General features: G+C 40.8%; 2 protein-coding genes across 8 annotated transcripts in view; one reads left to right on the plus strand and one right to left on the minus strand.

Moving 5' to 3' along the window:
* dennd1b (DENN/MADD domain containing 1B) overlaps positions 1-1,224 on the minus strand; it is a 139,393-nt gene extending 138,169 nt beyond the window's left edge. The window contains exon 1 of one of the 3 annotated variants that reach the window (XM_008406565.3): positions 729-1,224. In XM_008406565.3, coding sequence (XP_008404787.1) covers positions 729-745 — 17 coding nt within the window. In that variant the 5' untranslated portion in view covers positions 746-1,224. The remainder of the gene's footprint in view (positions 1-728) is intronic. The other 2 variants (XM_081606163.1, XM_008406566.3) reach the window with 2 other exon arrangements.
* A 10,206-nt stretch (positions 1,225-11,430) lies between these two features.
* On the plus strand, positions 11,431-25,055 carry LOC103463302 (uncharacterized protein C1orf53). 5 transcript variants are annotated; one of them, XM_081606171.1, is made up of 4 exons: positions 11,431-11,814; positions 14,949-15,050; positions 17,182-17,271; positions 19,909-25,055. In XM_081606171.1, exons 1-3 carry the CDS (start codon positions 11,614-11,616, stop codon positions 17,251-17,253), a joined length of 375 nt encoding a protein of 124 aa, XP_081462297.1. In that variant the 5' UTR covers positions 11,431-11,613; the 3' UTR covers positions 17,254-17,271; positions 19,909-25,055. The 5 variants fall into 5 exon arrangements, with proteins under 5 accessions (XP_081462297.1, XP_081462296.1, XP_081462293.1 ...); XM_081606167.1 differs by having other exon boundaries at positions 11,433-11,850; positions 18,387-25,055; XM_081606169.1 differs by having other exon boundaries at positions 11,433-11,850.
* Positions 25,056-25,771: the final 716 nt, after the last annotated feature.

The raw sequence follows: 25,771 nt of genomic DNA on the forward strand, positions 1-25,771 counted from the left end.
TGCTTAAATATTATTATATCAATCAAATCAAAGCAGTTTTTATCTGCAAACTTCCAAATTACATCAATGTGAAAAGATTTTCAATATTTATTTTTAAGCAGTTTATTCATGGGTAGTTTTATCAATACATTCAAAACCAGCCTTTCGAAGACATTCTTGGTAAGACCCAAAATGGAAATAAGTTTGACATCCCTGATATAGAGGAACACTTTATTTTTTAATTCATATAATGTAAGATAAAAATTTTTTTAAATATAATTAAGTGAAATACATTACTCTGTGATAACGTAAAACTTTTTGAATTAAATTAGCCAAATAAGTTAACTTTTCGACGTTATTTTGAAATTAAAACGTATCGAGTGAGAGCTGGTTATCTAAGAGAAGTTCTCTAATTTCACCATTATCTGGATCTTGCTCGTGTTTCCTATTTGAATCCGCCTGCTGTCAGAGCAGCTAACTGGTGGTCAGCTAGTAGAGAGCCACAGACTGACCCACATGCTGTCTGGGCCAGCTGGCCCGGCCGTTAAATCCGCGGCTGGAGATGGCTCGAATTACGCCGAACATTCCTCCGCATTTCTCCCGCAGCTCCGAGTCAACGCTACGTGCCTGCCTTGCCTTGCCTTGCCTTGCCTGCCTCAACCGCCGCACATTAGCCGTTAGCTTGGCAGTTTGAATGGTGGTAGAGGGGAGAACACAGAGAAATGAAAAAAGAAACTCCGGGGTCTTACTTTATCCTGCTGTCCATGGTTTAGTTACAACATCGCGACAGCTCCGTGCTGTCGGCGGCTCTGCTCTGCGCTGCTCTGAGAATATGTTGTTGTTTTTTTCCTCTTCCACCTCGTCCTTCTCTCCAGCGTACCCCCTTTCTCTTTTCTCCTCTGTCCTTATTTTCTGGTAGCGGTCAAAGGCAGCCGCGACCACATGTTTGAAGGTGGGAGCGAAGCAACGGCGTGTCGCGTCTGTTCCTGCCGTGTATGTGGCCTAATTCCCCAGTTCAGCTCAGAAGCGCCGGGGCTGTTTCCCACAACAAACACCACTCCAGGAAGTGCTGTCAAAGACCCGGTGACGTCGGCACGTCAGATGAGCACCTTGCTGCCCGCGAGCGTCCTGCTTCCACTGTGGATGAGTAACAGGGAGGATGATGAGGATGATGATGCAGCAGCAGACCTGAGCCATGTGATTCATGCCTCTTATAAAAAGGGGCTTCCCTATGACACTAATATTAGCTCAATAATATTGTAGCCCTCAGCGCTGGCTCCTACAGGAGCGGTGCAGGTGCTGCTATGTACAGCAAAGTTGTATTTATCTTTTTTGTCTTAATAATCTGTTATATTTTACACACATTTTCTTACATAATTCAGTTTATATATTATTAAATTATTGCATAGAAATAGCATTTACTGTCTCATACTGGGGAAATGTGTAACAGCAGCATGAGATATAGGCCTATATAGAGGTTCACAAAAAGTTCCAAAAGTCTTATATATATATATATATATATATATATATATATATATATATATCAACAATCTTAACAATAATAATAATAATAATAATAATAATAATAATAATAATATACTGTACAAGATTATGACAGAAAAATAATGTTCAATTATTAGAATATCATTGTGGTTGTGTCACTACTTTCAGAATTTAACAAGCTCAAGCAGTTAAATATTTGCAATAATAAAATTAGTTTTTAAAATCATTATACATCCATATCCTCAGGAATGATATACGTGTGCCTTGCAACAAGAAGGTTCTGGGTTCGAATCCTGGGTTGGTGTCGTTCTGCATGGAGTTTACAAGCATGGGACCATCCATCATGCTGGTGTCTACCTTCAGCAGTCGTTTAGTGAGGGGACCGGTTCATCACATGCATTCACACACTAAACCTATGTGCAATTTAGAGAGACCAGTTAACGCAACAGCCATGTTTTTGAACTGTTAGAGGAAGCTGGAGTACCCAGAAAGAATCAATGCATACACAGAGAGGAGATGTAGACTCCATGCAGAAAGAACCCCAGGACCTTCTTGCTGCAAGGTAACAGTGCCATACATTCACTGGGCAGATTTTTCCGAAATAAGCAAACCAGTTCAGCTCCTTGTCAACCCAAACTGTAAATCAATGGAAGCGCTTCAGTGACTTTAAGCATCGAGATATGAAGAGTCCAGATCTGTTGTTTGAAATTCAGACTGAACATGACAGACAGGCTCCTCAGAGAACAAACCTCTAATCTACTGGGATTTTCATGCACAGCTCATTCAATTCAGTTTATTTATCCAATGCCAATTCACAGCATGTGTTATCTCAAGGCACTTTGCAAAAAAAAGATCAGCTCAGTCCAATCATACATACATTCAAATTGATCCTGATAGTCAAAAAATGGAGTAAAATCATTTCACTATTCAAATTGATTTAAAATGTCTTCAATTTAAGGAAACCCAGCAGAATGCATCCAGTCACTGACTCACAGTGTTCTCTCTTTTTGGATAAGCACGTAGTGACAGTGGACAGTCAGTTGCATTTTGTCGTTGACTTTACTGCAATCCCTCATCCTGAGCATGCATGTAGCAAAATCAAACTCCACCTTTAACAGGAAAACCACCTCTTGGGTTTAAGGAGAATGGTTTGAAAAAGAGGAACTATGCAGTGAGCAGCTGTTAACCTCTTGTTTAAAATCAAGGTATGAAGAATACCCCCTCTAGCTGCCTCTAAATGCACAACATGTTGAACCTGAAGCAGAAGAAAACACTGGGTGCCTCTCCTGTTGGTAAGGAAATGGGGCTACAATGCCCTCAGACTTACTAAAATCTGACAGGTTGGAAAAATGTTGCCCTGTCCAATGAGTCTTGAATTCATCAGCATCATTCCACTGTCACAGGTTGTCAGATCACCACTGGGAGGTGGTGAATTGGGAGATTAGCATCGCAACTGGCAAACCTGGAGCAACTCTGAGTAACGTTCATGGCATCTGAATGGATCTATGTGGCAAAGAATTCAAGTATTAATACAATGAAAATAATGTTTATTGATGGAGAATATATGTCATAATTGATCAATGCAATGAATCTTATTTATAATCTTATTTCTAATGTTATCTATGCATTTCCTACACATTTCCACATTTTGCAAGAAGACATCACCAGGAGGTTAAGCTTTACATTTTCTGAAACCCACAAAAGACACATCCACCACTCTAACCATTTTAATTTCTTACTTTTTATATACAAATCTAAAAGACATTCATCTATGTAACATGCTTGCCTTCTTTGATCGTCCTCCCATGACTCCTGGACACCAAACTTCCAGGGGCTCAGCAGGTTACACACATATGAAATCATTAAGATGTTTGAAAACAGGAATGTATGACTATTGAGTTGGTAGATATGTTGTAGAATATTAGATGATTTTAAAAAAAGATCATGGTTTATGTTTTGGTGTGCCAAGATTATCAGTGGCCATACGTTACAAACACTCATTTCCTTCAATCAGTGGGCCAGAGGCCAACACAGAAACACACAGGACAAACAACCATCCACCCACACACACACACACACACACACACACACGCACACACACACACACACACACACACACACACACACACACACACACACACGCACACACACGCGCACGCGCACACTCACTTTCAGACGGTTCGGAGTGGCCCATTAACCTGACATGCAAGTTTTGGGATGATGGGAAGAAGCCCGAGTAACCAGAAAGAAAGAAAAAAAAAACACAGATGCACTCAGAGAAAATGCAAGCTCCACAAAGAATCCAGGGCATTCTTGCTGCTAGGCAACAGATCCAACAGCATGTCCACCACAATTTGATGCCAGTGTAATGATGTTTACATTGTAATAATCATGGACAGAGAGTCTCAAACTTCCCAGCTTCCACCCAAAGTTTGGCTGGTGCTGAAATGGACAAACATACAAAAACACAAACATAAGAAGTACGGTCAATAAATTCCTTTTATCAATTATGGCAATGAGAATGGATTAAAAAAATTCAAGGCCGATCCAGTTGGTATATCACAATGGGCCCCTAAAACCTGAATGTTAGAGGTTGTTCTAAAAGTTTTTTCATTTTCTGTCTGAAAAAGCATTATTATTATCCCGAACCTGCACTTGGTTTCCTATTTCAGTGGCGTATAAAATATCTGTACTCTGACTGCTCTTCTTCTTAAGGTCCATGAGATCAAATAGAAGTACAAATGCTCTATTGCTTCAACTTAATAAATCCTGTGCAGTCATATTAAAATGCAAACCAGTGCCATTAAACCCCAGACACTAATGCATCACAAAAACATCACTGACTTGATTTTTTAACCTAAAAGTTCAAAAATCTTTTTCGTTCACTTTTTTTAATATAAAAGTGTAACTAACCCCCTTGTCCATTGAAATGAATCAATACTCGGCATGCTCGCAATTTCAGCTCCTGACTCGCCACCAGGGTCGTTTCTCAGTGAGGTGGTAAACCAGAGCTGAGTGACGGAGATGCTAACAAAGCTGTACCATTGTAACCAAGAAGGACATTTAACTGCAGTAGCAGATGTTCAACCTAAGGAGGGAAGTGCTGCAGAATATTTAAACAAATTTACAAGGAATACCAAAATTTGAACAGAAACAAAGAGGTAGCACCCATAAGAACCTGTTTAGACATTTTATCTGCAAAAGAAAGTTGATTTGTGGGTTAGTTACATTTTAAGCACCACATCCTATCACAGTTCTTCATGCATTAGTGAGTGCTGCACTTCAGTTTTCTTCACGCATTAGTGTGTGCTGCACTTCAGTTTTCTTTGTGGTTTTAATAGCTTTCTTGCTCTAGTCTCGTGTTGGCATGTGGTGTTAGAAGCTGACTTACAAATAAAGTTGTCACCACAGACTGACACAAGATAACTGTTATCTTTAAAGGGTACTTAGCATTTGAAACAACAGAAGCTGATATTTTTTTTATTGCTTAATGCAAATGCAGACGGAAATTAATCAGATGAATCTGAGAGGTAAAAAAAACAAAGAGCAGCTTTTGCCCCTCCTTCAGCACCACCTCTGATGTGTCCTTTGGCAAAGATTTGTGGCCTCAGCAGCAATGCTGCTCAGTGGGAAGTTGATTCAACTGCGGTGCACAGAGGAAGGGTGGCGAAGGCTGGCACGGTTGCCTGACTTTCTCCTGCATAATTACAGTGTGTCAAGAGAGCATGGCCCTTAAACACTAACCATGTTAGACAGCAGCAGTTGACGCATGAAACAAACGCAGAGGCAGCTGTGAATAACTCAGTTTCATCTCTTTTTAAATTACCAAATGGTTTACATGCATTAGCACTTTAAATTACTGCTAAAGGTTTGCTTTAGGGACTCTTTATTACAGTTCTCCTAAACTGACAAAGTCTCTTGTTTCCTAGTGGAGCGCTCACAGCTTGAACCACCGCATCCATGTAAATGTACTGGCGTTAACCTTACAGTTAGAATAAAAATATGGTTTAGATGTGAATCATAACTTAATGCTCGTTTTGAGTCCTTAAAATAATCCAATTTCTATTTTTATCTTGTGTTCTCGCTTTGGTTTTAATTTCCACTGAAAGTATTTTCTCTGTTTCTTTGCTTGACTGGTCTCCTTAAGGACAAAGTTGTTCACATAGTTATTGGTGCTATTAACTTTATGTACTCTTTATTTTAGTTTGTTCCCATAGAAAGAACTCCTGGCTTGTTTGGAGGCGTTTCTTTTCCTAAATGAAGTGAATTATGGAGTAGTAATTACAGATGACTTTGTACCCTCTCTGTTTCTGCCAAAGAAAGAACATTTAGGTCAGTGGTGCCTAAAAATTTTCCCAAAAATATTCACACCTATGGGTATGCTAACCTTTTGTTGCTTTAACAAATCAGTCCACATCAGCAAAATTTGGCTTTTTGGCAAAAGTTAAACAAAAAATATTTCAATATCAATGTGAAAACTGATTTCTTTAAAAATAATAACAATTTAATACAAATATTTAACATAAAACAAGTGACTGCATTAAAGTTCACCCTCTTCTAGTCAGTATAGATGCGCCTTTGGCTGCAATCACAGCACAGAGTGAGAACAGATGTCATTGAGGCTGCACTTCTGGATGCTGCAGGTTTACCTCATTCTTCCTCATAAAACTGTTCCAGCTCTGTCAGATTGAGTGGGAATCTTCTGTGAACAGACCTTTAAAAGTCCAGTCACAGGTTCTCTATCGGATTGAGATTTTTGTTTTTACTCACAAAAAGTACTCGTGGCTCAAGGCGTTTATGTAGCTATTGCCACCATGCAGACTTTTAACTACATCTGTTTATGGAGCAATTGCTGCCATTCACTTTCTTCGTTTCTCTAACTGCCGAGAGTACTACTGACCCTGTGATTATGCATTTAGATATAATTTTTCAAACCAAGCTTTCTTAACCACTGGGGGTATGTTTTCGCATCCACCTGAATAATGTGTAGTTGCGTCACTGCATACCGTACCATACCATACCATACCATACCATACCATACCATACCATACCATACCATACCATACCATACCATACCATATACCATACCATACCAACTTTATTTATAAAGCACTTTAAAACAACCACAGCTGATACAAAGTGCTGTACATTAAAACACAACATGACAATAAAAAATAAAAAACTCTTACAGTTTAAAAACAAACATACAATTTAAAACTAGATCCCGCTGGAGTCGAAAGCCAAGTAAAATAGAAGGGTTTTAAGACGAGCTTTAAAAGTGGACAGTGAAGGGGCCTCTCTAACCTGCTTTAATATCATCAAGACATGCCAGGAGATGTTTGATGGAATGGACATCCTTCTGCTTCAGGGGCAAATAAATCTGACAGTCATCAGCATAACAATGAAATGAAATCCCATGTTTCCTGAGGGTAGAACCCAGAAGCAGTAAATAAAGAGAGAAAAGCAGTGGGCCCAGAATTGAAAAAGGCATTGATGCAGCAGATGATTCAGAGTCAATAATTTTCACTGAAATTGTTCTGTCCTCCTGAACCATTTAAGAACAGTGCCATCAATACCTACAACATGGTGTAATCGCGATATTAAAATGTCGTGGTCTACTGAATAAAAGGCAGCAGTTAAGTCAAGTAAAATCAGAACAACTTGGTTACCAGAATCACATGCAAGAAGGATGTCATTAAAAACTCTAATTAAAGCAGATTCTGTGCTATGAAGAATTTTGAAACCTGACTGAAAAACCTCCAGAATGCCATTGTCATCTAAAAACTGTGTCAGCTGGCAGTACACAATTTTTTCTAAAACTTTAGAAAGAAAAGGCAGCTTCGAAATAGGCCGATAATTAGCCACAACAGTAGGATCATGGCCAGGTTTTTTAAGCAGTGGCTGCACTACTGCATGTTTAAAACTAGCAGGGACCACACCTGAGGATAGACTGCTATTTATAATTGCAAGAACAGGCTACCCTATGCTAGATAAAATATCTTTAAAAAATCGTGGAGGGACAGGATCACGGGGGGAACCTGATGGCTTAATGTGGCCAACCACGTCCTCTAAAAGTGAGACAGTCACAGGCTCAAACTGAGTGAAAGCAGCAGAGCCAGGGACCGAAACAGACTTGATATGCTCAAATGGGATTCAGATTATTTAAAAAAAATTTTTTACCAAGCACATGATCAACTGAATTTGACTTCAGATCTGAACTTGGCAACTTTGTATTGGAATAAAATGGATGTAAATTAAATTTTGACTGAATTTGATTCTGTATAAGTGAACAGGAATTGAACATGCTTGTATTGGGAAAGTGTCATGAGGAAGTAATTTGTTGCAAACTGCAGCTACAAAAGTCAAATATCTTATATCTTGATTTTAAAATCATACCAAATATTGCATGATGTACCATTTTTTTCCTCCATTTTATGTTTCCAAAAGCAAAAATTGTTTCTTTTGCTACTCTATTCCAATGGTTTTCTCCTTACGCTTTAATGGAGAGGTTGTCTGGATCACAGCCAGATGTCTTCAGGCAGGCTGGAAGGTAATTAAGTGGCAGCAGACTGGGGCATGCTGCTTCAGACATCCATATGAAATTATAGTGGTTTTGTTGACATAGGGACTAAATGAATAACATGACGTACAAATAAAAAGATAGTTTTATTCTTGAAGGTAATAATCCTCCAGTTTATTACCTTGAATCACGTGATGTTGATGTGGGCTGCAGAGTCTCCACAAAGGAGTGATTAAGATTTATCTGCCTAACCAATAAATCCTTTTTTTTTGTAATGATGACCACGCTGAATAATGTGCATGCAAATTCCTCTTTACCAGCGACGTGTAATTTGTTTGAGGGTGAATTGACCGCACAATGTCAGTCAAAAGACACTTGTCAGGTTTCATTATCCATAGTTCTGAGCACACACATAATCAGCAGTGGCTTACAGCGGTGGGTAACCTTGGGAGGACTCATTAGCGTCCACTCATCAACATTGCAGGGCCAAGTCCAAGTAGCTGTATTGCTTTAATATTTTACGGAGAGAAGATGCCTCTTCTCTGTGTGTTGCGGGAAAGCGAAGCCACTGAAGCTTTTTTGTGGAGTCGAGGTTAACCTCCCTGCTCCGACAGAGTGGTGGGATTGACAAAATGTTCAAAGCGTAATGTTAAAGGTGCAGTGAAAACTCTGTCAGCAGTTTTTACAGAAGCTGCTTCTTTGTTAGAAACTATACCGTTCATAGCATAACCTAGAAAATACATGAGACCCTTTTTAAGGGATTATTGTAGTGCTTCCGAGCATATAAGAGGAAGTGAGCTCATAGCACGAAGATGGAATAATTCCTAAAAAAATACCTCGAACATCTCTGAAAAGTACCAACTACTTGACATGCAAACATAACAAAACTGTGTGAATGTAACATATCTTTCAAAAAGGTGTAATATTGCATTTCTAAAACACAATTATCTAAAAATTTAAAAAATATATTTTATGCTATTCATTTTTTTGTGTCATATCACCGTGTATTGATGCAAATATATTTATGTAAGGTAGATTTTACTATAAGTTGCATCTCAAGGAATTATATTATCAAGTTGTTTTTTTTCAGTAAATCATTTTAGAAAATTTTACTCATATATATGAACTAGATACAAATAGAGACATATTTTTCCTTACATCCAGATGGCAAGCTTCTTCAATAATGTCATTTCATGGCTTATATTTCTTTTCAGGATGCCAGAAACTTCTGGACTGGTGTCCACTCTGCAGCTGTAATTCGTAAACATCAAAAGTAAATACTTTAAATACATTATTCAGTCCACATCCTGGTTAAGTATGTCTGAGAAGCAGCTGCAGTCCAAGCTTTGTGAATCATCGCCAAATGGTTTTGCTTCACAATCTTCTCAAAGTAATTCCTGTTACATGTGCACATTTTTCTAACCAGGGGCGCTGCCAGAAATCCTGGGGCCCCATGACAAAAAAATAAATTGGGGCCCCCTGCTGTTACAGTTTCTTGAGTTTATTTGACCCATAAACAGCGTCAAATGTTAAAAACTTGCAACTGCCTTGCTTTCTTTGGATACTAGCACAATATTTACTGCTAATGAATTTTACGTGCAACTGTCCGCATGCTGTATGCAAATAGGTTGCTTAATTTTTTTAAATTAGTTTTAGCTTACTGAAAGGTCTCTCCCCACAAGCAACAGTCATAGGCAGTATGCAAAATATACATGAAGCAATCCAGACTACTCAAAAATGCTATGTAGTTAGTTGCATTTCATTCAAGCTGCAGTATATAACTTTAATAAAAAATATGTTTTCTCCATATTTGTTAAAACGGTCACAATGTCATAGCAGTTTGTTATGAGACAGATAGTGAAAAGATCAAACTCCTCCACCTCCTCCCTGAACTACTATTGCTGGCTAAAGTAAAGCAACGTTCCGACCAAAAACAACCAATCAGAACCAGGAGGAGGGTTTTAGTGCTGTTAATCAACTTCATTCACTCACTTCTAAATGTGCTAATGGTGGGGAAACAACTTATCGTTACAGGAAAACTGTTTATCTGCCATCATTGGTAGCTATGCTAGCTAGACAGAGCATTCACAACAGGCTATGCTAGCTGCAGCATAGCACAGAGCAAGGGGGAGGAAGGATGAGCCACATGAGATTGCGATTATCTCTTGTGCCATACCTTCACAACATAATGGCAGTTTTAACAAATATGTAAAAAAAAATTATAAAAGTTAAATACTGCAGCTTTAATTTCACTTAGGAGAGGACAGGTCAGGAGGAATGTGGCAATACATATCTGTAATTTAAATGTTTGAACTGTTTTTAGTATCATTTTATAAAGACTTTGAATTTCTATCAGTAATAAAAATATTGTTTTTGTTGTGTGATTGTAAAAAGAGCAAGGACACAGAGAAATCCTTAAGACTCACTGGAATTATGCTAATTAGCTTGTCATTGGACACAGTGTCGCTCACCTTTTACACTGGGACAGGGGTTAAAGGTTATGCTGGTGTCGGGGTTAGAGCTGCTGCTAAATGGCTCACCTGTTGTTAAATGTGGTAAAAGGTACAGGGACATATGAATATGTTTGTAACTTTTTACAAATTAATTAATTCATTCATTAAATGCTAGTGAAAAGGAAGCAAAACAGTAGTCTCTAGCTAAGCTAACTATGCTAAATGGTTGACAATCTCCCACAGTCTACCCACCTCTCTTGGAGAAAAACTGGGTTTCAAATTGACACTCTTGTCTTTTTTTCTCTCTCTCTGTATTTTTGAAAACCTGATTTGATCATTTCCTTAGCAGCACAGTAACCGCCACAGCCGTTCTTGTCTTGTGCTTTTTAGTCTAGGAGGGGTAACATAAAATTTTTACTGCTAAAAACAATTTTAAAATCGGAATATGCTTAATTTTGTAATTGACAGGGCCCCAAATTTTTTCTATTTCTATGAAAAAAATAAAAAATTTGTGGGGGGGGGCCCTGTTGGTCAAGGGCCCTTGGAATTGTCCTAACTCTCCTCCCCTGTGCTCAGATATAATATTATGTGAACAACCAACCTTTTCAGCAATGACCATTTGTGACAGAAGGATTCAGATTTGGTGGCTAACAACATTTCTACACTGAAGATATGTATATTTTTTTTTACAGGTAATTAGTAACATTTTAATTTTGTAATATTCTGAAAGCCATAATCATTAAAATAACTGCGTACTTGTTATATCACTGTGTGTAAAGCATCAAGGTAATACATGAATGTCATTTTTTTAAACTAAATTAATGAAATAAGTTACATTTTCGCTGATATTCTGATTTACTGAGACCCACCTGCAGGTTTCTTCTTCTCTTTCATTCAAAACTAGAACTAGAGCCCATAGTAGCAGCTTTGAAACAGCAGAGGCGCTGTGCAGGCTGGCAGTTAAAATTACCACATGTGACAAATGTAAAAAGAGGCAGACCAGGAAGTAAAACACGTGACTGTACAGGGAAAACTAGGAGGAGTGGGGAGAAAGTTAACATGCTGCATAGACAATCTTTGTTTACTGTAAACAATGTCCGCGGGGTTCTCTCGGTTTCCAGCGTTTCCAAATGACAGAAACCGGGTTTTTACTCGAGCATGTTTTACAGAAAGCTCCCCAGCAGAGCGTTCATCAGCAGGTCGATTCAGCTCCGTGTCCAGCTTCATAAACGACTCGTAAAGATGTCAGTGATGAAGCCTAAAGAGGAGAGGAGCTCGGAGGGAGGGAGAAGCAGCTGCAACCTGCAGACCAGTGAAGAGAAGAGCGCTGCAGCTGCACAGGGGCTGACGGAGCAGGAGGTGACCATCCACAGACTCCACAGGGAGGCGTGTGAGGTACCACGAACCACCGCAGAAACTGTCAGTTGGTGCGTCAGGACAACTCCAGTTAACACGAGAAATGAGCGTTTACACCGTCACTTATACCGAATTATGACACGATCACAACGTAATCCACCATAAATGGTACTTCTAAAGCATCCCAAGCTCCTTCCATCCATCCATCATCACGATTAATCCGACTAGTCGCGATGAATCAATCATTTAAATAATCTAATTTGAATCTAATTTATTTCCAGACAAAAGGTAGTTCATACCATTTTAAAATAAAAAAAATACATTTTTAATCAAGCTTTAGGTATATCATGTGTCTGTATGTCACAGCGGACAGAGCTCTTACTCTTAAGTTTTTTGACGTCTTCAAACGGCACATAAATGTTTCCTTGCATTTCCCCAGCAAGGCATAAAAGTTGGGGTGTTGCTCATTGCAAACATTTGACTTGCAGACTCTAAAAGCATCCTGATAGGTTACCTGGAGTGTATTCATTATAGCTTTACTGTAGTTACACCACAGGTGATCCATATAAAAGGAAGTGCAATAAGCTCAAAAAACGGACCCTTTCACCTCATGGTAAATTTAATCGTTAACTGGAGAAGACGGACTCAATAAAGTGACATTTGGTGAAAGAACACACAGCAGTAATTAAGTGAAAATTTTACCAAAAAGTACAAGTACTTTTTGCATTTAAGATACCCCCCCCCCTCCTCTATTTGTCTATAACAGTGTTTCTCAATTCTGGTCCTCAGGGACCACTGCCCTGCATGTTTTAGATGTCTCCGCTCCAGAATACCTGATTCGAATGATTGCATGACCTCCTCTGCAGCCATGAAGTGCTGCAGAAACCTGTTAGAAGGGAAACATCTAAAACATGTAGGGCAGTGTTCCCTGGGGACCAGAATTGAGAAGCACTGGTCTATAAGTAGGTTCCACCCAAAAATCCTCAAGTGGCATAGTTTTAACTTCACCTGGTTCAGATTCTTTAAAAAAAGATATCCTATTAAGCAGCATATAATCAGATTAGCTTTACACTTTTAATAATTGGAAAGGGCAGAGCTTTTCACATGCTGATGTTAGAAGTGTTTCTTTAGCTGCAGATGCATGTTTTTCTACAAATGATCAAGCGTACACACTAAAGGAATGCTGTGTTATTACATTTTAGGCAAAAAAAAAATGTATTTAAAAAAAGATTACAATTATTTGTGTGCATCTTTTAATGTATTTCTAATAGGATATAAAAAAGGTGCAAGTAATGAAAAAGCTGCAGAACGTGCCAAATTTTTTTATCTTACAAATTGATCAGTGTTGTCAAGTAGTCCGAATAATTGATAGAAAAGTCGATTGCGATGGTTGATGGTGCGGTTGGTTGCACAGTCGCCTTGCAGCAAGAAGTTCTTGGTTTGAATCCTGGGTTGAGGTCTTTCTGTGTGAAATTAGCAGGTTCTCCCTGTGACTCTGGCTCCCTCCTAAAAACATAACTGTTAGGTTAATTGGTCTCTCTAGATGCTCTTAGGTTTGTGTATTTGTTCTCCGTTTCACCTTGTGGTGGACCGATGACCTGTCCAGGATGTACTCTGCCTCTCGCCCAATGACCGCTGGAGATAGGAACCAGAACTCCCCCTGCGACCTTGCAAGGACAAGTAGGTTTAGACGATGAATGGATAAACTGACCAAACTGTCATGTGACCTTTAAAAGAACCTGATCCTGCCCAAATAAAAGAAATAAAGAGGCATCACGAAATAATTATGATAGTCTGTCTCATCAGTTTCATTTTTTGTAAACCAAACAAATTGGTGGAGAATGTCCAGAACGCGAAGTCCTGTGGGTCAGAGACCAGAGCATCATGGTAAATCATGTGGAAACTAAATGTTTAACTGAAGCTGCATGGATTAACAAAAAAAATATAAAAAATTGGGATATTATTGCTGAAAACTGCCATGATTTTTTCATTCATGACTTATGCACATTTTCATTTTCTTTTCTTCCTTTGTCATGTTGGTCATTTTGCCAAGTTCTGGTTACGGGGATGTGATTTACAAGCTAACATAAATATTTTAAAGTCTATTCTCCAATGTAAGGATTTTAGAACTAAATACATACACGGGTCACACATTTTAGATTCTTGTTGTGAAAAAACGATTGATAACCATGTATCCACAAGGTCTATATTTCTAAAACTTTACTTTAATAGTTATCATTTTCCCACTGAGCGCAAAACCAATGTGACTGGTTTGATTTATTATCTGCAGTATTACGTTTTTAACCCACCCGGCAGCGGTAATCGTTTTTGTCAGACATCTCATATTCACCAGCTCTGACTTGCTCCTCCATCAAACAGAGGCGCGGCGCTCTGCCTCGATGACAGTGGTGCAAAGGTGTCGTCTACGTGCCTTTAGGCTTATCTGTTGTAAATATTGCGCTTCGGAGTGAGGATGAAGTTGAGGCAAGTTGGCCGCGACCTGAGGAGAGTGGTAGGGCCTGGGTGGGAAAAGCACAATACCGTGGGGGGGCCCGGCAATGCCAGCTTCACTATGCGGCCCCGCACCGCCATGCGAAATGACAGGCCGTGTCACCGAAAGGCCCCAGGCTTTTTTTGCTTTTGTGAGCTGTCAAAGCTCACCAACTAGTGCGCTCTCAGTTTGAAACAGACTGAGAGATGACATTTTCTAACTTCCCAAAACATGGCAAGAGAAGTTCAGCGTGTTTCGCCTTCAATAGGTGTTTGCGTGGAACGATTAGTCTGAATAAACTGTCTATAAAGTGTGCATTGGAGAGGTAGCGCGGTTGATTAATCGCTCGCCTTTGGAGTCGCATGACAGGATAGCACAAATTAATCAGCAACATCATGAGAATTAACCTGTTTTACATCTGTTTCTATGCGCAGAGGTCAGCTTTTCCCTTTTTACCTTCACCTGAGCCAATCTGCTGGTGTGTATACACCCATATCCGGGATCAGTGCGTTCAGGCTGCTTACTTACCGAGCTTACCTTTGTGTAATTAAATGTACTGTATATGGTTATGTATGCAGGGGTCACACGCCGGCATGCACGCTTGTTTGTCATGCTAATTAAATTCTAATATCTTCATTATGTTCAGGCAAAGAAGCAGATGTATGTGGACCTTTCCAGTGGGTATAAGGTGTTCACAGAGTATGCCCACCTTCAGAGAGGGAAATGCTGCGGCAGCGCCTGCAGACACGTGAGCTCTTTTGTCTTCTTCTCTTTTATTTTTGTTGTTGTGTCGTCCTTTGGATCGCTGGTATTCTTCTGCACATTTTGTCTCCTTTATCCAGCCTCAGCTGTTTTGCTCTGTTGTGTTTTTGTTTTTTTCCCCCATTGTGTTTCTAATCTTTTTAGTCTGCTGTACCTTTTGGTTTACTGGTAACATTACGGATGAAAGAAAGCATGCAATTGGTAATAAAAATTAATAGTATAAGGTATGGTGGTGTGTTCTATTAATGCAAATACAGGTGCGTCTAAACAAATGAGAATATCATCAGAAATGTTATTCATTTCTATGATTTAGTTCAAAAGCCACTCCAGAACCAGAGTCAAATTCAGGAGTGTTTTTACCTGAGATATGGGAAAAAGAGTGGACTGCTGCTTAGTGGCCCAAAGTTCTCAAAGTTATGTATTTAAATTGCAAATTAAGACCCTAGAGTCTACCAGGAACCCCTAGAGCCCTTAAAGCTTCGTTCTGCTAACATGTTTTATGGAAATGCTCATTGCACTTTCCAGCAGGAGTTGGCACCTGCCCACACAGGCAAAGCAACACCTGGTTTCACGACAGCAGTGTCGTTGTTCTTGACTGGCCAGCAAACTTGCCTGACTCAAAGTTGTTTTTTTCTGAAGCATTTTTTCCTTGCACTCAACTTTCCTTCAGTATGCTTGGATGAGTCACTCTTTGAAAACATTTTCCAAGTTATGGAGGTGTACTTTTATATTTAGGCTGAGAGTTATCTAAATTTTCAAATCTTAACTACATGTCTGGAGTCAATAAAAGCTGATTGTTTGGAAAGGTGAAAGTTCGGGACAGATAAAAATAGGAGAGGTAAAAGTTGCTTTTACTGAGCCTTTAAAACAAAACAAGTCTTTCAACGCAAGTTCATTTGTATGGCGCCTTCATACATGTAAAGCAAGATAGAAAAGAGAATCACATTAAAAGCACAAAATATGTTGATCCATAATTGTAAAATAATTAAGCATCACATATAAAAACAGAAATATGTATGAGAAATTTACTGATGAATCTATTTAGAGCAAAAATTAAATAATTAAAATGGTTCAGACAACAGTTTTCCTATTTTCTGACTTGAAACGTGCTAAACTGGAAAACTGGAAAAACCAGAGTGATAAAAGACAGTTAATTGTCTAATGCCAAAGAAAAACGGCCTTGAGTTAATAACTCAAAGCTTCAGTCTGTTGTGTTTGGGAATTTTGGTGCTAGAAAAGTCCTGAGACTGAAGCAGAGGCAGCGGAACAACCCCAAAAAACTGTTAAAGCTATGAAATGATTTAGATCAAAGCATATTAAGCATTTGTTAAAATGGCCCAGTCAAAGTCCAGTCCTAAAGCAAGACTTTTAAAAAGACTGTCTAACCAATCTGACTGACCTCAAGCTATTTTGGGCAAACATTTTAGGACTTAATCTTCTCCCAAAGGGAGGTTTGTACAGATAGTCTGGACCCTGGGCTATTGTGAAATGATTGTTACATGCATGGACTGTTTAAGTTTTAAATTTCACTCAATGACTATTTGGCCATGACACAATGCACCAGCTCCATGCTATGAAGCTTACCGGAAGCTGCCTGCACTGTAAAGGGGAACGCCTTGACAACGCAAAAAAAAAAAGAAAATCACTTAAATTCGACATTCTCTTCCAGAAATACATTTTCCACCTGCACTGCTCATCTCTGTGATTGAACCTGTTTGCTCCCATCTGGATTAAAGTCATAATTCAGCTTTTTTTTTCAGTTCCCTTAATCCACGTCCGTACTTACAAAACGACACTTTGCAAAGTGGTGAAATGAAACGACCTCTGGTTTTAGTCTCAGTTGTTTTACCACATTATTCGCAGGATTACTCATCCTAGAGGAGACTTGTGGAAATGGCACCTTGCGATTCTGGCCGCTTCAATCCCAGCCTGCTTTGTCTCACCACACCACTCCTTCCTTCTAGTCCTGTCCCGTCCTGCATCGCCCTGTTCTGTCTCATTCTGTCTCTTTGCATTGTGTTTTTAATTTGTTTCATATGTCGTATTTTCATGCATTCTGAGTGTGACTAAAAAGCTGCTCTACATGCATCATTTGATTTAGTCATTTTCACTCACAGTGTCCATATGGCCAAGTCAACGTGAAGGACCCTGCAATGAGGAAACGCTTCAACTCCCTGTTTTATGTATAGAGCCGTAACCAGGCAGAGGTAAAAAGCTAAATGCTGTTTGGAGTGAGCCCGGCTCGCATGGCTCGTCTCCTGCCTGTCGTTATTTTGCCTGCGTGTGAGTCTTTTTTTTTTTTTTGCTGTGTAATAAATGATGAAATATTGGTAGTGTCTGTGCAATACCTACCGCTTATGAATCACAACTACTCTCAGGATTGTTTTCATTGTCACAAATGGAGGATTTGGAGAAAGGATTTGTTCACTAGACCTTAATGTAAAATAGTCTTTTATAACTTTGTTTTCCTCTTAGCGTGGTTTGTTTTCTGCATATTTTTCTTTTTTTCTTTTTTTTTTCCTCCAATGTCCACCAGAACGCCCCGAGCTTTGTTTTTTTTTTCATGTCTCTTTAAGACTATTTAAGATTTTTGCGGTATTCCCCTCCTCAGATGCATTTACAAGGGTTGTGGGAGTATGGAGATGAAAACTGAGAGTGCATTTTAGATCTTCGCCCTCAAGACAAAGGGCATATGAGCGAACGTAACTGCAAATAGTCAGACGGAGCTCTTTTGCTTTCGCATCTCTCGTTATCTTTTGTTGCTCCCAAATGTACAAACATGCATGAACATTAGCATCATTTGCACTCCACAAGTGCTTGACTGAACTGTCTACCTTGGACTGATGCGCTGTGTTGTTAAAAATAGGAAGGTGGGGGGTTAAGGGGCAGGGGGTAGAGGAGGGTCAGCCCTCGCACTTGGCTGCGCTGCTGTTGCACCACTTGATGGAATCAGGCTGTTAGCAAACATGCCATGGACATCAGCAGCAGCCCCCCCCCCCCATCCCTCTCCCCTCCCCACCGGACGCGCAGCTCAGCCTCCTGGCAACACTTGGCTACAGCGCAGCTCCCCGCGGCTGCTCTCCAGAGCTGCAGCCCTAATGAACTCCTGGGCCTTCTCATCCCAGGACTGCAATAGATCAGCTCATGTTCGCCAGCGTGCTGAGACGCACACATGCATAGGGATGCTCCCTCCATCAGAGCGCCCTGTGGCTCCTAATAGGCCAATATAGAAGAAAGGTTGCGCTTAACGCAGCACTTTGTAGCCCACAGTAATGGTAGATGGAGAGGTCAAGTGCTCACGCAGCTCCACCTGTGCGTGCAGGAGGCGTCGGGGAAAGCGGCGCCGCTTGATTTGTGAGTGCATGTGGGAAGGCAGCGCGGCGCCTCCGGGCTCCTCTGTCTCTGCTGCTCTGAAGATGCCACACACACTCGCCCGTCTCCGCCTGATTGGGCGAACGGCGTCGTGATGAGAGGATGTGTCTGCCGCCGCGTCCACGGCAGGTGGGTTTTCCCGAAGGCTGGCTGGCGCTTTACAGTGATCGGAGCAAAAGCCTGTCGAGCGGCTATACAAGGAGACTAGTGATCCCAACATGACTGGCTGGGGAGGACGGGTTCTGGGGCGGACGGGTTCTGGGGCAGGTTTGTTTGGGGCGGGTTTGTTGGTGCTCCTCTAAGCAGAGGCAGCGGAGCGTGCGGCGGCTGCAGCGGGACGGTGAAGGTGTCACACTCATCAACTGCAGCCCTACCTGGGGCCCGCTTGCCTGCTGCAGCTCCGTGGGGTTTTTTGCCTCGGGACTTGTCTGTCACATTAAAGTAGATGCATTGCCATTCAGGGCCTCGGCGGTCCCGCAGCCTGACCATGAAATAGGCCAACTTTCATGTCTGCCCTCATCCCCTCCGCGTCTTCCCATCCAGGTTTGAATCCCACCCCAACTCCCCCCTACACACACACACACACACACACACCCACCCCATTATGCTCTAACTAAGCAGTTGGTGACTGCGACACAACAGCGGGAGATTCTGGTGAATCTTATCAGTTCACGGATATCACAGGCTTCAGGCTGTTTTTATGAGCATTTTTATAATTTATTTTAATCTGGTAAAAATCAGTTCCTTGCTTTAGGCTTCGCTTTGTACAGATAGTCTGGACCCTGGGCTATTGTGAAATGATTGTTACATGCATGGACTGTTTTAAGTTTTAAATTTCACTCAATGACTATTTGGCCATGACACAAGGCACCAGCTCCATGCTATGAAGCTTACCGGAAGCTGCCTGCACTGTAAACAACCATCAAACACTGCAAAGAGAGACGTGTAGAACCAAATGAAGCAGCTGTCAGTGTTGGTTCAATATTTAGAAGCGTGGGCCGAATGGTTTCCTTCACTTCCTCTGCTGCAATTACTAAAACTACAGGCAGACTACGATTCTAAAACGGCAATCGATGTCATCTTTCACAACTAGTCCCTCTGTTCTCTGATCGGGTCAGTTGAAATTCTACGATAGAAATCCAAGTCAATGGGAGAAACCGCAGACTGAACGATGAAGAGAGATTCTAATCGAGATGAATTTCCTGGGAAAACAATGACCAGGCAAACATTTTTTTATGTTTCCACCATTATAACAAGCATACAAACGGTATTAAAGTATCCTCTTTGCTTTCATCTAATAAAATAGATTTTCAAGCTAATTAACTGTGTTTGATTTCAAGTTTTATGCAATATTATACCAAATTGCAACATATCAATTTAAAACCTAACCCTATGCCTAATGTAAGTGTACTGCAAATTCCAAAATACTGTAAATGCTGAAAAATATTTATAATTTTCCATGCTGGTTGCAGGTGGTCATTGGACAAGAGGCAGTGTCCAGCCTGGACAGGTCATCAGTCCGTCACAGAGCAACACAGTCACAAAGCTGGAGTACCCAGAGAGACCCACTGTGTGCAGGGAGAACATGCAAACTCCATGTGGAAAGGCCTGTGCAGGTTTCGAACCAGGACCTCCTTCCTTCCTGCAGGGCAACAACGCAAACAGCTGCTTCATCGTGCAGGCCTGACATGAATATACTGGATATATTGTGGATAATGACTCACTGCGGTGAACTGGAGACCCAAACATTTAGAAATGTCATTGTTGCTCTTTGCAATATGTTAGTCAGTGACTCTGTTTCTGTTCATTTTTGAGATCCTTTAGCCTACTTCATGTTGTCAGATATATTTGTTTAAGTAATTCCTTTATTCTCCTGCATAGACAGTAAAATTGAACCTAAAAATGTGACAAATCTCAGTTAATTCATGATTTACAAATTTCTTAGAGGACAAGGTAGGCTTGGATCCCCCCCCCTAACCTATATTTTGTTTTTATTCAAGCTATATATAATATTAAATTTGCTTCATGTAGTGCAGTAGTGCCCAAAGTTGATCCTCGAGGGTCGGCATCCAGCATGTTTTAGTTCTCTCCCTGGTTTAACACACCTGGATCACATGATGGCTCGTTAGAAGGCCTGAGGAGAACATTGACCTGCTGAAAGGTTGTTACTACCAGCAGGGAGAGAACTAAAACATGCAGGATGCTGGTCCTCCAGGACCCACTTTGGACACCTCTGATGATGTAGTGTGATGAAAACACAAAAAAATTGTAAGGAACTAATTATTTTCCCAGCAATGCAGCTACTCATTTATTTTCATTTAAGTTCATTTATTTCAGTAACTAAATGAAACACGTCATGTAGATGTTTTCAAGCCTTCATTTGTGTTAATTATACGGAAGAGGATTAGGGCCACTGGGAATAAAAAATCTGACTTTAATCTCAGAATTCTGAGGAAAAAAGTCAGAATTATGACTTTTTTTCTCAAAATTCTGAGATTAAATTCAGAATTGTTTTTAATATAATATAATCCTCTTTTGTATAATTATGATTATTTTTCTGCTTGCTGTTAATGAAAATCTGACAAAGATTAGAATATTACTTCAGATCAATAAAAAACATTTTACTGCAGAAATGTGGACTTGATGGAAAGTATGTTTGATGTCTAATTAAAGGTCGTTATTTTCAAAGGTAGTTGAATCACCTTTTGTAATCTCTTGAATATGACTGATAATATTGGCTTTTGGGGGTAAAACAAACGTGAACATGTGAGCAAACACTCCAGATTTACTTGCCCTCCTCACTGCAGATCTGCTGCTGCACTACAACTGTCAGGCCAGACATGTGAGGTTTTTATTTCAGGCATTTTGGACTGAACATCTCTGACCCTCAGCCGGAGCATATGCTGCACTGGAGCAGAGTGGCAGCTCTACACCGTGTGCCTTTCTGCAGGACGATGCCACTATAGCCGCAGAGAAAGAGAGAGCTGTCCAGATCGGATCTGCGTGCAGACGGGTTCCAGTCACAACCAGTTGACAGGCCAAGCAGCCCCCACCGTCTCACAGAGCCTCAGCAACCCCGCGGCCAAAGGCCCCAACCGCAGCCAGTTAAAGTCTCTCCATCACTGTTGGACAGACCAGCCAGGAACTGACACAGGGTTGGCATGAAGACAGAAAAAAAAAGAAAAAACCTTGAGTGTCAGCCTTATGATGACTGAAAGGAACATCAGTAACTAGCCGTGCACTGCTTTGTACGTTTGTGTGTGTGCGCGCGCGCCCGCGCCGCTGCGCGCACGCGTGTCTTGATATTCAAGCAGCATTTGAGCAGCCCCTACATCCCCTACATCAACGTCTGGTCCTTCTACACAGACAGTGTCAGCTCGCCTCGGGGCAGCAGCCTCCGCAGTGGTCATATGGACAACCGCATCCCTGTGGTAGAATTAGTGATAAAAAACACACACGCGGCCGCTGAGTGACAGTCAGCGCACCAGATTCCTTTGGACAGACAGGGCTGCAAATAGCACAGAGGAGCTGCCTCTCCCTCAGACCGCAACTGGTGGTCAGGCTCATGCCAGGCGGAGCCGCGGCCGCCAGATGAGCCCAGATGAAAGTCAGGGGGCAGTCAAAGGCACCTAGGAGCCCGAGGAGAGCTCTGGCCTGTTTATCCCCTCCCTGGTTCTACATTAAAGCGCTCATATCTGGGATTTCTTGTCACACCCATCAGACAATGTCACTGCTTTCTTTACATCGAGTCTTTAAGAGAAAGGAGACCGTTTGACGAAACTAGTTACATTTACTTGAATAGAAGGTACTTTTAGGAGTATTTTTTTGTGTGCGTTTTGAAGAATCGCTACTCTTACGTGAGTGATATTTCTGGATACTGTGAGCAACGGGATGAAGAACACCAACAAATTCACGCCTACAATGTTTGTTAACAATTTTATAAGCTTTACATTGAAAGAAACCTACTTCCACTTAACTTTATGTTTTGATCAGTCTGGTGATGTAATTTTCAAATATTAAATGATTGATGTTTTGATCAGCTACTCAGTACTTGAGTAGCATTTTTAACAAATACAATTTTACTCTGACTTCAGTGAATTATTGGATGGATTTACTTTTATTTGAGTAAAAATATGTTGGGGTATTGTTACTTGAATATAATTTCACAGTGGATGAATTCTCCATCCACTGCGAGCAGCTTCACTGAATGAAAAACACCCAAAATTCACCACACACACCTGCAGTTTTTGTTAAAGTTTCATGAGTTTTACATGGAAAGAAATTGATTTGAAAAAATGTTTCCATTTATCTTATTTTTTAGTTAGATTTTTTTATATGAATTATGTTAGGCCTTTAAAATACCAACATTTTCATGTAACTTTATATTTTGGTGTGAATGATGGTGTAATCATTTAAATATTAAGTACTTGAATAAAGGTACTTGTTACTTTTACTCAAAAGTATCAAGAACTTCTGAATAAAATTCAAGTAATGAATAAAAGCAGCCTTGAGTCGCCTTTTTACCAAATATATTTTTTACTCTACTTGAGTAAAAAATTCTGGATACTCAACCCACTATGAGTGACTTCACTGAATGAAGATAGATCAAACTTGTTTCAACCAAAAATTCACCAGACACAGACACACACCTGGAGTTTTTGTTACAATTTCTTAAGTTTTATATTGAAAGAAACTGATTTTGAAACTTGTTTCTTTTGCCTGATGTTGTTATTTTGTAATTATGTTACTGACATAAATTACTTTTATTTAAGATTTGTGATATACCAACATTTCCACGTTTTGATCCGTCTGATTTTGTCATTTTTAAATTTTAAACGTTTTGATCAGTTACTCTGTACTTGAGTCGTCATTTTACCAAATACTCTTTTACTCTTGAGAAATTATTTTACTTGAGTGAAAAATACGTTGAAGTAGTGCTTCTCTTACTTGACGACATTTTTTTTTTTGGCTACTCTACCCACCTCTGCCCGTTTGACAACATAACCTGAACCAGTATATTATGATACAGAACATCCATCTATTATGTTTCCATGTCCTTTCTAGTGTGGCCAGATCTGGACTAATACACGCACCATTCCCCGGGAGGATACGGCGTCCCCAGAGGAGCCGGAGGAGTGTGTTTATGTGTGTGTGTGTGTGTGTGTGTGTGTGTGTGTGTGTGTGTGTGTGTGTGTGTGTGTGTGTGTGTGTGTGTGTGTGTGTGGTGGTGGAGCTTCTCTCCGATGCAGGGAGGGGAGGCAGGCAGCAGTTGGTGTGCAGAGAGCAGAGGCTCAGGCTGGCTAGTTAAGAGCTTCTCTCTCCTATCCTCCATCTGCCAGGGACCGGGGTTGAGATTTGAGCTCCAGCAGAGCAGAGCAGGGAGGAGATCGAAGGAGGGAGGGAAGGGAAGGGAAAGATAGAGGGAGATAAAAGGAGGGGATGTGGGGGGGGGAGTAGAGGAAGCAGGGAGTTTGAGTTGGATAGAAATGACCAACAAGATATGCAAAAACATAACTATAATCTCAGCAGAAGATTTGATTAATCTGCTTTAAAATCCAAGTAAATCGGCTGTTCCGATATTTCCCATTTCCATCAAAAATGTTCCCTTCATGGTCATTTTGTGCCTGTAAACATCTCTCCATCCTTTCACCCACCCAGGCTCCATGTGACTGTGATACATGTGACTATAAAGCTTTACAGTGCTTCTCTCCTCCCTCTCTTCCTCCTCCTCCTCTCCCTCCTCCTCCTCCTCTTCCTCCTCAGCCCCCCTCCACCCTCTCTCCCCTTCCTTCATTCTGTCAGTGTTTAGCTTGTGGTTCCCTGCTCCACAGTGGATCCAGGGAGAGCCGGGGAGCCTTCCCTCCACCACCACCACCACCACCACCTCCTCCTCCACCTCCTTTCCTGTCCACGCTCGGGGAGAGCTGCTCTGCAAGACAGAGTGTCACTGGAGGTGACCCAGAAATGATAACTCCACATGAACCTTGGATGTGTGGCAACCCAGCCCACCATGCCCTGCAGCAGATCGGAGCCACCGCGTCCGGGACGGGTCGCACCGAGGAGCCCAGGCGGGACGCCGAGCCGCGCGTGTTTCTGGGTGTCAGGCGCGGAGAAGCCGCCACGTGCGCGTTGACGTGCCGTGCGTGGCGCGCTGTGAAACGGATCTCGCCGTCGCTGCATTATTGATGAGATGCACTGTGATGTCAACCCAGGCTGAAGAAGCAAAGCAAAATGACTGTTAGCAGAGTGGCACATGATCGTTTATGCAGAGGAGTAATTAATTGTCACCCTTTTGCTCCCAGCACCACTGTACTCTGTTAACTTGTTGTCATTTGAAATCTGTCCATCTGAGCCTCCGTGTGTGTGTGTGTGTGTGTGTGTGTGTGTGTGTGTGTGTGTGTGTGTGTGTGTGTGTGTGTGTGTGTGTGTGTGTGTGTGTGTGTGTGTGTGTTGTTCTCCTTGGACATCCTATTCTGGATGCTGCCCATTTCCTCATTTATTTAACAATAAACATGCAGTTCAAATGGAGCCAGCACTTTATGCTCTTTAATGTAACAGATGGTTGTCATGTTAACGTTTAGCCTGCCAGAAAATAAATAATAAAACCTCTCCAAATGAAGTCACCTTTTCTGAACTTTATCCTCTTAATTGAGATAAAATGGTGATGATAAAAGTGAATTATGATTTAAGGAATATTTCAGGAAGATGCAAGTTGACATGGTTGGATTATTCCTACAAAAACGTGCTGATTTCTAATTTCTGTCATTTTAAATTATTGTTGTTTTAATTTTTATTTGACAATTTACCTGCATGATAATTATGGGTAGAGTTGTAAGGGGACAAATATGAACCGAGAGATGAATTAGTATTAAATGTATTATGGGATTTTCTGCAACTTTTATTCATGTCATGTGCACCTTTGTAATCTTTCTAAAATGTGCAATATAAATATTTTATATTATCTTAAAAAAAATAATTTTAAAATCAGACATTATTCATAATAAATATGTTTTCTGGGTAATAATCATCATTCAAAAACAAGAGAAAGTGAGGAGTAAAAACTGTAATGATTAAATCACTGCTGTGAGTTTAGGCTCCACTTCGTGCTCCCGTCTGCAAAAACACACAAATGAACGCGCACTGTGTTATTTCAGTTTGTCCTGTGCTTCCTGAAGGCAGAAGCCATTCTTGTTTTGCAGCTGTGTGTTCCTGTGCGCCACATCTCCTGATTGATCGAGTTTGACTGCGCACCTTTATTACTGCATATTCACACGAACCTCTGCGGACAGTCAGAACCTGAAGCTGCTGCGGTTCCCTTCTAATCTCTATGCAAAC

This window comes from Poecilia reticulata, chromosome 4 (assembly GCF_904066995.2).
Source record: "Poecilia reticulata chromosome 4, P_reticulata-male-v2, whole genome shotgun sequence".
In the NCBI taxonomy this organism is placed as follows: Eukaryota; Metazoa; Chordata; class Actinopteri; order Cyprinodontiformes; family Poeciliidae; genus Poecilia; species Poecilia reticulata.

Coding starts and splice junctions, on each gene's coding strand:
- LOC103463302 (XM_081606166.1), top strand. CDS start 11,614: ATGTTTTACAGAAAGCTCCCCAGCAGAGCGTTCATCAGCAGGTCGATT. Junction 11,851..14,948: donor TCCACAGGGAGGCGTGTGAG/GTACCACGAACC, acceptor CATTATGTTCAG/GCAAAGAAGCAGATGTATGT. Junction 15,051..17,181: donor GCGGCAGCGCCTGCAGACAC/GTGAGCTCTTTT, acceptor TTTCACTCACAG/TGTCCATATGGCCAAGTCAA.